At 32.4% G+C, this 14,890-nt stretch overlaps 3 protein-coding genes across 11 annotated transcripts; all 3 read right to left on the bottom strand.

The window, feature by feature from the left end:
• Positions 1–5,082: 5,082 nt before the first annotated feature.
• LOC110616145 (uncharacterized isomerase BH0283) lies at positions 5,083–7,155 on the bottom strand. 2 transcript variants are annotated; one of them, XM_021758480.2, is made up of 6 exons: positions 6,871–7,152; positions 6,579–6,782; positions 6,203–6,502; positions 5,945–6,106; positions 5,390–5,473; positions 5,083–5,284 (listed from the first exon to the last, which is right to left on the bottom strand). In XM_021758480.2, the coding sequence occupies exons 1-6, from the start codon at positions 6,898–6,900 to the stop codon at positions 5,177–5,179; spliced, it is 888 nt and encodes a 295-aa protein (XP_021614172.1). In that variant the 5' UTR covers positions 6,901–7,152; the 3' UTR covers positions 5,083–5,176. The 2 variants fall into 2 exon arrangements, with proteins under 2 accessions (XP_021614172.1, XP_021614173.1); XM_021758481.2 differs by lacking the exon at positions 5,390–5,473 and having other exon boundaries at positions 6,871–7,155.
• Positions 7,156–7,357: 202 nt separating this feature from the next.
• Positions 7,358–9,582, bottom strand: LOC110616147 (uncharacterized isomerase BH0283). Of its 2 annotated transcripts, none has more exons than XM_021758483.2 (6): positions 9,422–9,582; positions 9,135–9,341; positions 8,712–8,996; positions 8,340–8,504; positions 7,864–7,947; positions 7,358–7,710 (listed from the first exon to the last, which is right to left on the bottom strand). In XM_021758483.2, the coding sequence occupies exons 1-6, from the start codon at positions 9,449–9,451 to the stop codon at positions 7,603–7,605; spliced, it is 879 nt and encodes a 292-aa protein (XP_021614175.1). In that variant the 5' UTR covers positions 9,452–9,582; the 3' UTR covers positions 7,358–7,602. The 2 variants fall into 2 exon arrangements, with proteins under 2 accessions (XP_021614175.1, XP_021614176.1); XM_021758484.2 differs by having other exon boundaries at positions 8,712–8,975.
• Positions 9,583–11,359: 1,777 nt separating this feature from the next.
• On the bottom strand, positions 11,360–14,359 carry LOC110616148 (R3H domain-containing protein 4). 7 transcript variants are annotated; one of them, XM_021758485.2, is made up of 7 exons: positions 14,042–14,351; positions 13,743–13,813; positions 13,504–13,612; positions 12,924–13,006; positions 12,440–12,598; positions 12,063–12,164; positions 11,360–11,830 (listed from the first exon to the last, which is right to left on the bottom strand). In XM_021758485.2, exons 1-7 carry the CDS (start codon positions 14,112–14,114, stop codon positions 11,678–11,680), a joined length of 750 nt encoding a protein of 249 aa, XP_021614177.1. In that variant the 5' UTR covers positions 14,115–14,351; the 3' UTR covers positions 11,360–11,677. The 7 variants fall into 7 exon arrangements, 6 of the variants coding, with proteins under 6 accessions (XP_021614177.1, XP_043812575.1, XP_043812576.1 ...); XM_021758487.2 differs by having other exon boundaries at positions 11,687–11,866; positions 14,042–14,356; XM_021758488.2 differs by having other exon boundaries at positions 11,687–11,857; positions 14,042–14,355.
• Between the last annotated feature and the right edge of the window lie 531 nt (positions 14,360–14,890).

Raw genomic sequence — 14,890 nt, 5'->3', positions numbered from 1 at the left:
TATTAATAAATAATTAAAAAATTTATAATTATCTTCTAAGTTCACATTAACACTAAAAGCTAATGCTAATATGAAAATTAAATTAATCTTAAATTTTAGATAAAAGTTCAAATAAACCCTTTGTACTATTCTCCACAGGTCAAACAAGTTCAAATTGATATTTTTGTAGAAGACAAAATTAATCTTCCATCTGACGATATTTAAAAAATTGAATAAATTTTTTTATATTTATTTAGAGATTGATGAATATTATAGAGATTTATTTAAATTTTTTAAAATTTTAAAATTTTTTTAATGACAGATGATAAGTGAATATGATCAGGGGCGGAGGGAAGGTACGGTAAGGGGCACGTGCCGTACCCGCGATCGGAAAATATTTTAAAGAGGGATGAAAGTAACGCAACGTAACGGAGCAAAATTAATTTTTAAAATCACTGTTCAAGTGGGACTCACTTTTATTCCATTCATACATACTGCGGGCCAATTTAAATTAAGGGTAATTATTACTTCATCATCGATGAACTCCATACTGATGAAAAAGACGAAAAAAAAAACTATTGCAGTGCATCCACAAATCGGAAAAAGATAAAAAAAAAAAAAATGAAAGAAAGTGAAATATATATTTACATATCTTATTAAAAAATTTGTACAACTTCAAATTTTATTTGGAGTTTAACCAATTGAAAGTGTAATTAAAATAATATAAATTATAATCGCATTATTCATAATATTAATGTGTTATATAATTTTATTATGGAAAAATTATTTTTTAATTTTTAAAATATAAATAATTTAATACTTAAAGTTTAATTTCATCAAAATTAAAAGTTTTTTCATAAAAAATATGACAGAAAAAATGATAAAATTATCGTTTTTAGAACCCAATATTTTAGTGTCTGAAATTTAATTTTTACAAATTTATAGATTTTTTTTTCAAAAAATTGAAGAAAAAAGTATGTTTTTTTCCTAAATTATTATATAATTAACAGATTTATCTCTCTATTTTTTAAATTCAACACATTAGTTTCTAAAATTTAATTTTATTAAAATTTAAAGAGAAAATAAAAATTTCAATAAATTTAAAATTTAAATTTCAGCAAAAATAATAAAAATTAAAATATATAAAATTTAAATTATTAAAAATAAAAAGTTAAAATTTAATAGAAATTACTGATACCATTCGTCATCGTCGATTACTGCTCGCCATTTAAAAAATTTATTAAAATATCTCTCACATTTTAAAAAGTCTACTAATTAGTTTTTTTGTTAATTTTAGTCGTTAGGTATTATAAAAAAAATCTAAAATACCCTTGATATATAGAAACTAATTAGTAAACTTTTTAATAATTTGAGAAACCAACTAATAATTTTTTCTAAATTATAGGGACTAAATAATAAATTTCTTAGTGATAAAATTAATAGAGAAATTATCCAGTAGACTTCTTAAAATATCAAAGATGTTTTAATATATTTTTCAAAATTAAAGAATTAAATAGCGAGTTTTTTCATATTATAGGGATTAAATAATAATTTTTTCATTTTATTATTGATAAGAGTATTTTTAGAATTATATTTATTCCCTTTTCTTTAACAAGCGGAAATCATTGACTTAACAGAAATTTTTTACACATTAGATTTTGATAGAATTAAATTTTAAGAACAAAAGTATTGGTTCTAAAAATGAAGGTATAAATTCGTTAATTATACTATACTTTAGAGATTAAAAAGTAATTTTTTTTATTATTAATAATTAATAATTTAATAATAATTATTATGTATAATCTATAAATTTTAGAATTGAAAATTACATATAGGAAATTTAAAAAATCTTCTTTTTTGAATTCAAATTGATTTAAAAATAGGGAAAATTACTTTGTAGTCCCTGAGGTTTAACGTAATTAACACTTCTGTCCCTCTATTTTGGCAACCCAACACTTAAGTCCCTCACTTTCTCTTCCGTCCAAATTCGCAGTCCTTCCGTCTAAAATAGCCGTTTGGGACACGTGAATTGACAAAATTAACCCTTTTCTTCTTCTTCTTCTTCTTCTTCTTCTTCTTCTTCTTCTTCTTCCTACCCAGCAACTTTTTCTTCTTCTTCTTCTTCTTCTTCCTACTCAGCAACTTTTTCTTCTTCTTCTTCTTCTTTCTTCTTTTTCTTCTTCTTCTTCTTCTTCTTCTTCTTCTTCTTTCTACCCAGCAACTTTTTCTTCTTCTTCTTCTTCTTTCTTCTTCTTCTTCTTCTTCTTCTTCTTCCTACCCAGCAACTTTTTCTTCTTTCTTCTTCTTTCTTCTTCTTCTTCTTCTTCTTCTTCTTTCTTCTTCTTCTTCTTCTTCTTCTTCTTCTTTCTTCTTCTTCTTCTTCTTCTTCTTCTTTCTTCTTCTTCTTCTTCTTCTTCTTCTTTCTTCTTCTTCTTCTTCTTCTTCTTCTTCTTTCTTCTTCTTCTTCTTCTTCTTCTTCTTCTTCTTCCTACCCAGCAACTTCTTTTTCTTCTTCTTCCTACCCAGCAACTTCTTCTTCTTCTTCTTCTTCTTCTTCTTCTTCTTCTTCTTCTTCTTCTTCTTCTTTTTCTTCTTCTTCTTCTTCTTCTTCTGGAATTTCACATTGAAAGAAGGGTATTTTTGGAAAAAATCATCACATCTCACTTTTGACTCTTTGACCAAACGGTTTAAATGGACGGAAGGACTACGAGTTTGGACGGAAGAGAAAGTGAGGGACTTAAGTGTTGGGTTACCAAAATAGAGGGACAGAAGTGTTAATTACGTTAAACCTCAGGGACTAAAAAGTAATTTTCCCTTAAAAATATTATAAAAAAATCATGGTCTACTTATTGAAATTTACCGTCACCTCAATTCTTCTTTTTAATAGTTTAGATGTATAATTAAATATTTTTAAAGTTTAAAGTGTCACAAAATTTTTTAAAATTTAAGAGTGTAAATATATATTCTTTTTACATTATACAAAAGTACATTAAGGGCAAAATTACAAACTCACGTAGCTAATTCAATTAAAAATTTTTTTTTTCTCAAAGATAAAATGCATTGAAGTCCTTAGGAGGCAAACCAGAAGATAAATCATATTGTTCTTGCTAAGAGACAAATAAAAGAAAAATCTCTAATGGCCTTAGCGGCAATGGCCTGGGCTGCCTTATTACCCTGTCTTTTAACAAAGAAAAAGGAGACTCTAGAACAATTTGAAGCAACTACCTGAATGTCTTTAGTAATATTGGCCATGGATATAGGGACAATCTTCCCATTCAAAGCATTGATAATCATAATTGAATTTCCTTTTAGAATTACATTTTGGAAGCCGTTTCTCTTGGCTAACAGAATTGCATCCCTACAAGTCAAACTCTCAAGAATAAAGGGGTCTGAATTAAATGCAATCCCCTTCCATGACCAACCATAAACTAGACCTGAATGATTCCGGGCAATAGCAGCCACTGTGCCTCTGAGTTCTTTTGAAACAGAAGCAGCAGCAGCATCAAAGTTAATTTTAAAGCAGCCGTCAAGATGGGGAGCATAGGTGGATGCAAATGGCTAGTCTAATATCCTGTGTTGAGCTTCTATAGAGTTGGCTACAACATAATCTTCATGATGATTTGCTACTAACTTCATCACCTCAGAAAAATGCAGTGTTTGATTATGCTGCTACTATATCCTGAGTGATCTAGGAATTCAGTTGTCTACCTTACACAATAATTTTCCACTCGGTTATTATTCTTATTTGTTAACTTGTAGATCTTTTCTAGGTTTATCATAACTTTATTTTTAATTTTCTACTAACAAATTAAATTTATTTGCGAGTCAATAATTCATCACTGAATATTTCAATTAGAAAATTAAATTAAATTTATCCACTAAAAGGTAAAAATACACATGCATGCATTTATATGATACTGAATCAAGCCCACGCATAGTTTCCCACTTGTGCAGATTCCTTCAGTTTTGATACTCATGGCCTAGGATATTTAGCAAAGAAGCAAACACTAGCTGGTCATTGAATTTAAGGGTGCTAAATGCAAAATGCAGGAAAATGAACAACTTCTGGGGAAAGGCTGTTCAGAATTGAGAATTGAAAAGAGAATCTTCAATTCAATGGTTCAGAATATTTCAATTTAGTAATACATGCCTGGTGGAAATCTAAACTAAAAGAGAACCTTGCATCACTGTAACAGCTTTCCCTTGCAGCAGCACTCTTTGATTCTGCTCATCCAGATGAATGTTTAATATTCCACCTATGCCTGACCAAACTATGCAACATGAGTTTTATGTGCTAAAACTCCATTGCAAGTCCCTGAATGTGTTCGGAAATCTCCATTCTAAGAGAGAAAATGGGAAATGGCGGAGGCATGGAGGAGGGTTGGCGGCGAGGAAGTACCTGATAGGCCATAAAATCACACTCCCCCAGCTTCTTGCTCCAATAGGGAGGTAAAGCACAATGTGCACTCCCTGTAACAGGATCCTGAAGCATTCAAACATGTAACTTGAGAAAATGTTTGTTGATTCAATTTCATATATTAATTTCCTTATTGATTTGAGCGTTGTCACAAATCACAGTGCCTAGACCAACAATGATTCAGTAACGAACATCTGCACAAAGAGTTACTGACACACCTAACTATCCAGGTGCAAGGGTTATTGATTTAATTGCTCCCATTCCACCCGATTTGCAAGACTTGATGCTAATCAGAATTTGGCACTAGATAGCTAATTTCAAGCATTTCTTAGAATCACTTCTTTGAATTAGCAAAAAATCTAAAATTGCAGTGGAGGGCATGTAACAAATCAATTAGCATTTGAAGTAAGGAAACCATTACAATAACCAATACCAAAATGCCAGCACATTTACCTCATCGATCCTAAATTGGGACAGAAGTATCCACTGCAAAAGTCAAGTGCAGACTCTAATGGAGCAGCCCCAGAAACACGTATCCCTCCCCTTCCAGGACATTTCATTATCAAGGGATGACAAAATTAATGAAATTTTTCCTTACTTTGATTAATGAAATTTGGGATAGTGCAAGCGGTGACAAATTTGAACCAAGGAATTCAAAGACAAACGACAAACTCAAACCAGATTTCTAAAAGAAAACAATATATATTAAGAGAATATTCAATTCATTGTCATTTCTTTAATAGTCAAACAAGCACAGTGTAAAAGGAAGTAACTCCAAATCTAAACAAGAAGAGAGCCTTCCATAACATTAACAGCTTTCCCTCGCAGCAGCACTCTATCGTTCTGCACATCCAAATGAACGCTCAACTTTCCACTTCTACGTGATGCCTGTTCAAAACATAAACAATGGGAGAGAAGCATTATTTTCAAACACTAGTTATTATGTATGTGTGTGTGTGTGAAGGAGAGAGGGAGCGTGTGAGAAAGAAGTACTGCATATGCCATAAGGTCATGCTTCCCCAGCTTTTTACTCCAATATGGTGCTAAAGCACAATGTGCACTCCCACAAACAGGATCCTGAAGAATACAAACATGTAATATGAGGGAGAATATTTGCTCCTTGGTTGACTGGAATTCAGTGTTGAGTATTGTATCGTCTAAATCAACAGAACCAGAGTGAAGGGTTGCACATCCATTATTTGTGGGTTCTTAAGAAAACAATAAAAATTCATTGGAAACTAGTGCGCCTTGCAATCATAAAAGATTAGTTATCTTTGAAATGGAGAAGATGGTCCCATGTAATTACGAGTGAAGCAGCATATTAAAAACACCCAATAATTCCTTATGTTCTCATGTCTGCCAAATATCGCACCATACTTATCTTTGTTATGTGTTCTAAATATTCTTGAGAACTCGGTGACAAGACAAAGTCAGTGCTTTGTGTCAGGAACTTGTTTCGGTGCTTCATTGAATTAGGAAAAAAAATCTTTCCATGTTAATGAAAAGCATTGAAATAACTCAAACTGAAAAAATGAAGACACATACTACCTCATTGACTGTGTATTTCGGGCAGAAGAATCGACTGTAAATATCGAAACCAGACTCTGGCGGGGCAACTCCAGAAACAATAATCCCCCTCCCAGGAAATTTCAGAACCTCATCGAACCGTGGCTGCAATTCTGCAACATCTTTACCAGATCCCAGCACAACCTACAATAATATGACGGCCTTTTGCTCAACGGCTCACACCATAGAAGACTTCAAAACCTATGAAGTACAGAAGTAGAGGATAAGAGATAATATTACGAAGAGGTCGTCTGCAGTAGTAGTCCTCTTGATATCAATTATGGTAGCGCCATTCAGAGCTCTAGAAACCAAGGCAACATCAGCAGAGTTGAATTCTGCAATTGGGACAGTTGGTAAATTTAATTCAATGGCAAAGCTCTCTTCTGTTTCGTCATTTCGAGTAGCAGTAAAGATATCAGGAATCTTCTTAGCTGTTAGAATCCCTGAAAGCGTCTCAAAATCAATTACGCTGGAATTCACCAATCCATTACTAAACAGAGCATGTGAAGCTGCCAATGTTACATGACCACAAAGCTTGACCTGCAAAAAGATTGGAATTGGTATTTTTTCCTAATTTTAAATGACTCGAAAGAAAGGAAAGTTGAAAGGAGTGTACCTCAGCCACAGGAGTGAACCACCTGAGGCGGAACCTGGGATTCGAAGAAACATCATCGGAGTCGGTGACCAGAGTCAAGAATCCGGTAGTGGGGATGTTGAACTCGGCGGCAACTGCTTGCATCCATTTCTCATCTCTCTCGTCCTCTAGTATGCACACAACTCCGGGGTTTCCCTTGAAGGCCGAGTCAGCGAACGCGTCCGCCTACTCAAAAGTCAAAACTCATTGCCGATTTTACAAACACGGGAGCGAGTTGTAAATATGAATGCGTTCAGAGAGAGAGAGAGAGTACCACAAAGTATTTGACTAAAGTTTTTCCCATTTTCTAACCGCCGAGGGAGAGAGATGAATCCGGGCGCAGAAACGCCAGTCACCGGGATAAATTCATAAAACAGAACAGAAGAACAGCCATTATTTCATATGTAGAATTTTTTACTTGGTGTATTAATAAAATAGCGATTAATTATTATTTTTTTCAAATGGAACGGGGAGCAGTATAAGAGCTCCCAAATTTAATTTAATTAAATGAATTTAGAAAATAATATAATATATATTTTATATAGTATTTAAAAGTTTTTAATATTATACTTTAAATAAATAAACTTAAAATTAACTTTAGATATAAGTACATTTTTATATAAATTATTAAACAAAAAATAATATTATCTTCAACATGAATACGGATAATTTAAATTGAATTTGAATTATTAATTATTTTTTCCCTTATTAATTAAAATTTTGAGTAAAATAGTTTTTGCTCACCAACCGAAAGATATCTATTGACTCGGGTCAATAATTCAAAAAAATATAAATTGTCCAGAAAAGGGTACAGAGTTTGTGATAATGAATCAAGCCCACGCATGGTTTCGCACTTCTGCAGATCCCTTCAGTTTTGAAACTCATGGGCAGATACTAGCTGATCATTGCATTTAAGCCTACCAAATGCAAAATGCAGGGGAAGAATACAAGTTTTCAGAATTGAGATTGAAGAGGGAATCTCCAATTCAATTATTGCCATCAAAATCTAAACTAAAAGAGAGCCTTCCATCACTGTAACAGCTTTCCCTCGCAGCAGCACTCTTTGATTCTGCTCATCCAGATGAATGTTTAATATTCCACCTCTCTTTGATGCCTGATCAAAGTATGCAACATGATTTTTATTTACTAAAACTGCATTGCAATTCTCTTGCTAGTGTGTTCGGAGATCTCCATGAATCAAGAATGTGTGCATGTGTAAGCAAGAGAGAAAACTGTAAATGGCAGAGGCATGGAGGAGCCAAAGTACCTGATAGGCCATAAAATCACACTTCCCCAGCTTCTTGCTCCAATAGGGGGCTAAAGCACAATGTGCACTACCAGTAACAGGATCCTGAAACATTCAAACATGCAACTTTGAGAAAATGTTCGTTGATTCAGTTTCGTATATTAATTTCCTTATCGACTAGAGCCTTGTCATAAATCACACTGCATAGACCAACAATGATTCAGTCATAAACATCTGCACAAAGACTTACTGACACAGATAACTAGCCAGGTAGAAAGGAGCAGTCTTTATTTAATTTATCACATTCTACTCAGATTTGCAAGACATGATGCTAATCAGAATTTGACACTAGACAGCCAACTTCAAGAATTTCTTAGGATTGCTTCGCTGAATTAGCTAAAATTTTTATATTGCAGTGAATGGCATGTGAGATATCAATAAGCATTCGGGGCAAGGAAAACATTACAAGAACCTATACCAAATGCTAACATGTTTACCTCATAGATCCCAAATTTGGGACAGAAATATCGACTGTAAAAGTCAAATGCAGACTCTGATGGAGCAGCCCCAGAAACAAGTATCCCGTCCTTTCCAGGACATTTTAGCATCTCATCAAACTGTGGCTGTAATTCTGTGACAGCTTTTGCAGACGGCAGCACAACCTACAAGAATTTAAAGCTTCATTAAGTTACTTATAAAAAAGAACTCCACATACATCCTACAATAATTCTTTAAATTCAAAGGCTACCATGTCCAGAACTCTGTCCCCAGATCATGAAACATAAAAAAGAAAAATCATGGTTAACGCAGTACATGATAATAGGAAATGTGATGTAAGATATTTGAGAGGAAATGGAGGAGAGGATTACAAAGAGGTCATCTGCAGAACCCTTGATGTCAATTATTGAAGCACCATTCAGGGCTTTGGAAATTGGTGCAAGATCAATGGAGTTGAATTCAGTAATTGGGATAGCAGGGAAATTCAACTCGATGAGAAAGGCTTCGCCATCAGGAACCTTCTTAGCAGTTAAGATTCCAGATAGTGTGACAAACTCAATTATGTTAGAATTTACCAAACCATTAGAAAAGAGGGCGTGTGAAGCCGCGAGCGTTGCATGACCACAAAGCTTAACCTGCAAAAAAAATGAATTGCTCTTTGGAAATTTAGAAACAGAACCCATCAATTAGAGCCAACAGCAAAAACCCAAAATCAAACCAATAGATCTACTCTAAAGGATGAAGCGATTGCTATTCCAAAATAGTTTATGCAAAGAGGAAATCAATTAAGGTACCTCAGCAACAGGAGTAAACCACCTGAGACGAAACCTGGGATTTGAATTAGAAGCATCGGAGTCAATGATGATGGGAGTCAAATAGCAGGTCTCGGAGATGTTGAACTCGGTAGCCACAGCTTGCAACCAATTATCATCTTTTTCTTCCTCGAGTAAGCATACTGCTGCTGGGTTCCCCTTGAAGGCGGAATCAGTGAACGCATCTACCTGATCAAAACTCAAAACTGATTCATACCCACCTAAGATGGAGTTAAGGAAAAGTCCGAATAACTTGAGAAAGAGAGTACCAGAAAGTATTTAACGAGTTTTTTCGCCATGCTCTACGCTCCCAGAGAGAGAGACAGATCAGTAATGAACCAGAAAGAACGTAACTTTCTTTGGAGGAGGATCTGTAATAAAACGACAGAACAAAACTATAGCATCAGACAGTCAAACGGCGGCCGCTATGGCTTTTTTGTATGTATATTTCCTTAGTATTATTATTGTTAATAAGTTCATCTTAATATTTTCATAATTTTTTTTGGACAACAAAATATTCACTTCATTTATTTTATTATTAAAAATATAACGAAAAATTAAATTATCTTCTGTTTTTCTCCACCTCTCCTTCTTCGATTTTTTTTTTAAACTATTTTTTTTATTCTTTTAAAAAATAGGAGAATAAGAGATTATTTTATTGATAAAAAAATAATAAAAATATTTTAATAAATTTAAAAAATATAAAAATATTTTAATAAATTTTTAAAAATATAAAAATTCAATGATAATATCTATAAATTAAATAAAAAATTATATTTAAAGATAAAATTAAATTTTAAAAATTTTCTCTTTTATTTTATTAACACAGAAAAAATTTTTAATATATTTTTAAAAATATAAAATCTGATTTATTAATAATAATAATACAAATTAAATAGTAAATCTCTTAAAAAATTATTCATTAATCCCCTCCTTGTTTGTAGCTCTCTCCTCAATCTCTTTTCTTTGTGTTGGAAGTCTCTTCCTCTCCCTTATAGCCATACACTCATCACGCCGTCCATCAACACCATTAGCAAATCAGCAGAGAAAGAGGGGATTCTGGTATGAGCTAAAGATAACCACAATATTGCTTATGTTTAGTTTATTTTCGCATTGAGTTTTACCCAAGAAAAAAAAAATTAAACAAGAAGTCATTTTATGAGAAAAAAAAAAATCCTGCTTTTCACCTAGCATACCCCATTTCGTGCAAAATTAAGGATGAAAATTTTGTGTATTTTACGATTGTTAATTAGTTAGTTTCTAGTTTAGAATTAATATATTAATAATTTTTTATTTTCTATAATCAAACTTTTTAATTTTTATTAAATAAAATATTTATTAATTAATTTTAATTATAATTAAAATGGCTAAATATTATAAATATTTTACACCTCTGACTTTTAGTAAAAAAATCAATTGGTATCCTTATTTTTCTATTGTTAATTTTTTACTTTAACTTTTATAAAATATATTTATTATAAATTTGAAACTCACTGCATGTTGGACTTCTTAACTCCCACATTGTTTATTCCTCTTTTAATCGAAGCACAACTAAAGATGTCTTCTATGGTTACTTGCTTCATAAATATAAATCACATTGTTATTAAAAAAATAATAATAATAATTTTATAATTCATCATGATATCTTTGTAGAAAAATATTCTCTTTAAAATAATTAATTTCAAAAAAAAATAATTTAATAAATAAAAATTTTCATTTAAAAATTAGAATAATTTTATTAATATTATAAAATATTAATTACAGATGGCAACGAATAAATTATAATCATTTAATATTTATATTTAAAATTTATGATCGTAATTAAAATTAAATAATTTGAAAAATTGCAACAATAAATTTTCACAATTTTACAACTTACCTCACAATACTTTCATAAAATGATATTATTTTCTATAAAATAACTAATTATGAAAAATTGTCAAATTGGTAAAATAAAAAAATCCACGAAGATGAAAACACATACTATTTTATTATAATACTATAAAGCATTAGTTAAAATAATACTCAAACAGTATACAACATATTACACTTAAAAATTTATAATTTTAATTTAAATTATAAAATTTAATCGAAAAATTTAAGATATTAATACTATTTTAATGTTTTCTATTATTTATGTAATCTTTTAAAATAAAATTTTGCCCTGATTTTTTCCAATAAAAGTTGATTCGATTTTATTGAACTACAAGTTTAGAGGTCTGTCACATTTCATACTAATCCTCGGCAAGCAGCAGAGGCAATAGAAAATGCAACTTCAAATCCATCCATTACATAGAAGTGAATCAAATGAATTAACCCACTAAGACCTACAATCAACCTCTGGTTGATCGGAAACATATTTGTACATTCAGACGATCCAGCATCACAGAAGCCAGACGTCTATAAACTACATGTTATAAATGGTACAGAGGGATAAAATGCTACATTCACATTTCAGAGTCCAGCATGGATCACCGAGACTTTTATTTATATACCGAACATGGCGCTCCAGTTGCCAAATTAGATCACCAAACACCTTCCTTCGACATTTTCAGAAAATGAGACAACGTGATATTTGGAACATCAACCACACCCATTTTCTTCTTCTTTATCCTAGTTGTCTTCAATGAATCTGTGTCCTTGGTCTCGGACACTGTCACTGATACCAAGTTGTAGAACTGCTCAGGACAGAAATCTCAGTAAGTCTGCATAGTCTTTGATGTATATGGTAAAAACACCACACACACAAAAAAAAAAAAAAAAAATTCAAGTGACCTACATTCTCCCACATTGGTATATCATGCAATCATTAACTTTCTTTTTCTAAACTTGCATTGTTGTCTGCAGAACAGAAGCTGCCCTTTTTCATTTTGTCTATATTCAAGGTAAATATCAAATAACAAAATTCACCTCACAGACACCATGCAGCAACAATCTATGAAAGGGATCTTGAACTTGCAATGCTAGAACATCTTCATCTCCACTCTCCTGGATGAAGGCTCGTATGCATGCCTGAAAAAGTTACCATGCAACAAGAATAAACAATTGCTGATTCTACAACAGTAGAAAGAAACATGCACAGGAGTCCACCTGATTTTTCTATGCATATGCTGACATAAAAAAACAAACAAGAAATGCAAGTAAAAGCCATTAGAATGGTATTTGTCACTGTGACAAACAAGGAACTAATCAAAGATCTATGGGAAACAGATATAGAAGCTTTTAATTTTCAGAATAAAGTGAGAGTAACCTTAACAATTCCAAACACACACAAGGCAAATGTGTACCTCATAGCCTTCAATGAGATCTGTAAGAAAGCTACGGCGAAGCGCCTCTCTTGTTCGGCAATCTATTCTTCGCCATGCTTTTAAGACAGCTAACTTGTTAGCATCAACATGACCCCTCCTCTTTGTCGATGAGCTATTTAAGGAATCAATAATATGAGCCTACAAGGAATAGAAAACTAAACTTAGAACATATTGCCTCTACATTTCAATTATAAAATCATTGCTTTTGGCATGTAATCAGTATCTTCAGTATCATTTGCTATCAAAACAGAATCCACTAACTAAAACACATATTAAGACATAATTCACAAGTAACAATCTGAAATTATAGCAGAAAGTATTATGAAATCCTCATAATGTCTTTCAAGTTCCCATTAACTTAATTGCCACTCCAAAAAATAAGCAATGATAAACGAGAAAATATATGCTTCAAGAACAGAGCATTTCACAAAGATTAAGACTGATGAACAAAAATCAAAGAGACCTCTTTGTCCATGTCTATGTTCCTAAATTTCTCCCACTCTCCCACGTTAGTCATGCTAAAGGGTGACGGTGGTACATCATCACCTGTAAAAGGAACCCAAAAATCAGTGCTAATATGGCACATGATGAAAGTAATAATCTGAAGAGATCATTGCAAAGGAGTCACTGAGACAAATGTTGACGAAAAGTAAGTATATACTGCAGTCATTAAAGTACAATAAAACAACATATTGCCAGTTGTCTTGAGCATCATCAACATTCTTTTATTGTGGGGGTGGGGGTGGTTCCTTTGTCCTCATGATGCTTGGCCTATAAAAACGGGATAACGCTTGCTTTTTCACAGATGAGAACTAGGTTTCACCTAAGCAATAAGTGGAATCACTTTGAAGTTCAACTACAAGAAAAACAATTGACATTTCAACCTCAGTTTCAGGTGGCATAATCTGCTAGCTATCAATTCAACCACCAATTTAATTACCAAATAGCTCTTTAGATTGCTTTATGAGCCTTGCTCCAAGAACTATGTATCCTGAGCTGCTAACAAGCTGAAAGTTCCGCCATTTAGGCTTAGATATAATTACCCCAAGGTGGTGGAGCAAACAAGCCTCTAATTTCTTCCGCATTCAAGCGAGGAACAAGTTCCATCAACAATCGATCGTTTATCCATCTCCGAGATCTTCTGTTGCTGACCTGAAACAAATAGGAAATGACCCACAAATGAGATTAGTTCGTCGATATCATGAAAGAATGTATTTAGAATAACGATCCAAGTTCTCTCAAACACCATTAAAAAGGGGCAAAAAAAAGGAAGGAAAATTACTTTGCCAGTCAAGCTCTCAAGGAACTCGATCTTCTTCTCAATTGAGAGACCTCGGGACTTTGCAGTCTCAGCTGACATCAATCAAATGGAAAAAAAAAATTTAAAAAAAGGACCCATCTTTAAGAAGGTTTAAAGAGCCATAACTACCAGAAAAATCTGGATACGGCAATTAGAATGAAAAATAGCAAATTATTACAATATATAAGGAAATCCCTAATTTCTAATTCGATTCTTCATAGTAATCCTATTTCTCTTTCCCATAAAAATCGCAACTTCACACTCAGAGATAGATGGTGTACCTTTTGAAGAAGCAAGGAGATGAGATGAAAGAAAACCTTCTTCAACGAGCTGCAGGACCTCAGGAGTGGCCATGATTGAATGTGCAGTAGTCAGATCTGAATCCTTGCGATATCGATTTGGGAGTTTGAGGAGCAGAAAGCGAGACGAAAAGAGGATGTGGTAACCCTGTTTGAGGTAAAAGAAGACAAGAACGAACCGAAACAGAGGGAATATGCCGCGCCTGATGCAGTGAGGATGCGCCTGTATGAGATTTCCGCTTGGAAAGCTGGTTGCACGTTATGTACCACAATACCCTTCCTTTTTCTGTGGGCTTTTCGTTAATGTACAACTGCTCCAAGAAGGAATTTTATATCAGGCTTCCTTGGCGGCCACGTATGTTGGACCTTGTAGAAGATGCGTGGACGACGAGGGAAACTCCAACTCTCTTGAACGAGGAGGGGTAACTAATGTCAATTTAAATATAAGGATGGCATTAGCTGCATGTGTGCATGCTTGAAACTCTTCGTCTTCGATTAGTTTTTATTTGAGCTTCACTATTAATTATTTGTGTTATTTTACTCAAAAAATTTATTTATAATTTTAATTAATATAAATTTTTTTATTATCTTTTAATATTATAGTCATTATTGCAGCTATTTAATTTTTAAATTTTTCATTAAATTATTTTTTAAATTTATATATTAAAAGAATAATAGAATTATTGATGTAGTTATTAAATTTTATTTAAAAATTTTTTATTATTTGTTTAGTTTATGGCTAGCTTTCTGAAATTAGTTTCAATTTTATAAATTTTATTATATTTGTAATCGTATAATATATTGCTGTGCAAATTAAAAAAAAGAAATATA

This window comes from Manihot esculenta, chromosome 5, assembly GCF_001659605.2.
Source record: "Manihot esculenta cultivar AM560-2 chromosome 5, M.esculenta_v8, whole genome shotgun sequence".
Lineage (NCBI taxonomy): Eukaryota > Viridiplantae > Streptophyta > Magnoliopsida > Malpighiales > Euphorbiaceae > Manihot > Manihot esculenta.
This window is presented reverse-complemented; position numbering and strand designations above follow the sequence as displayed.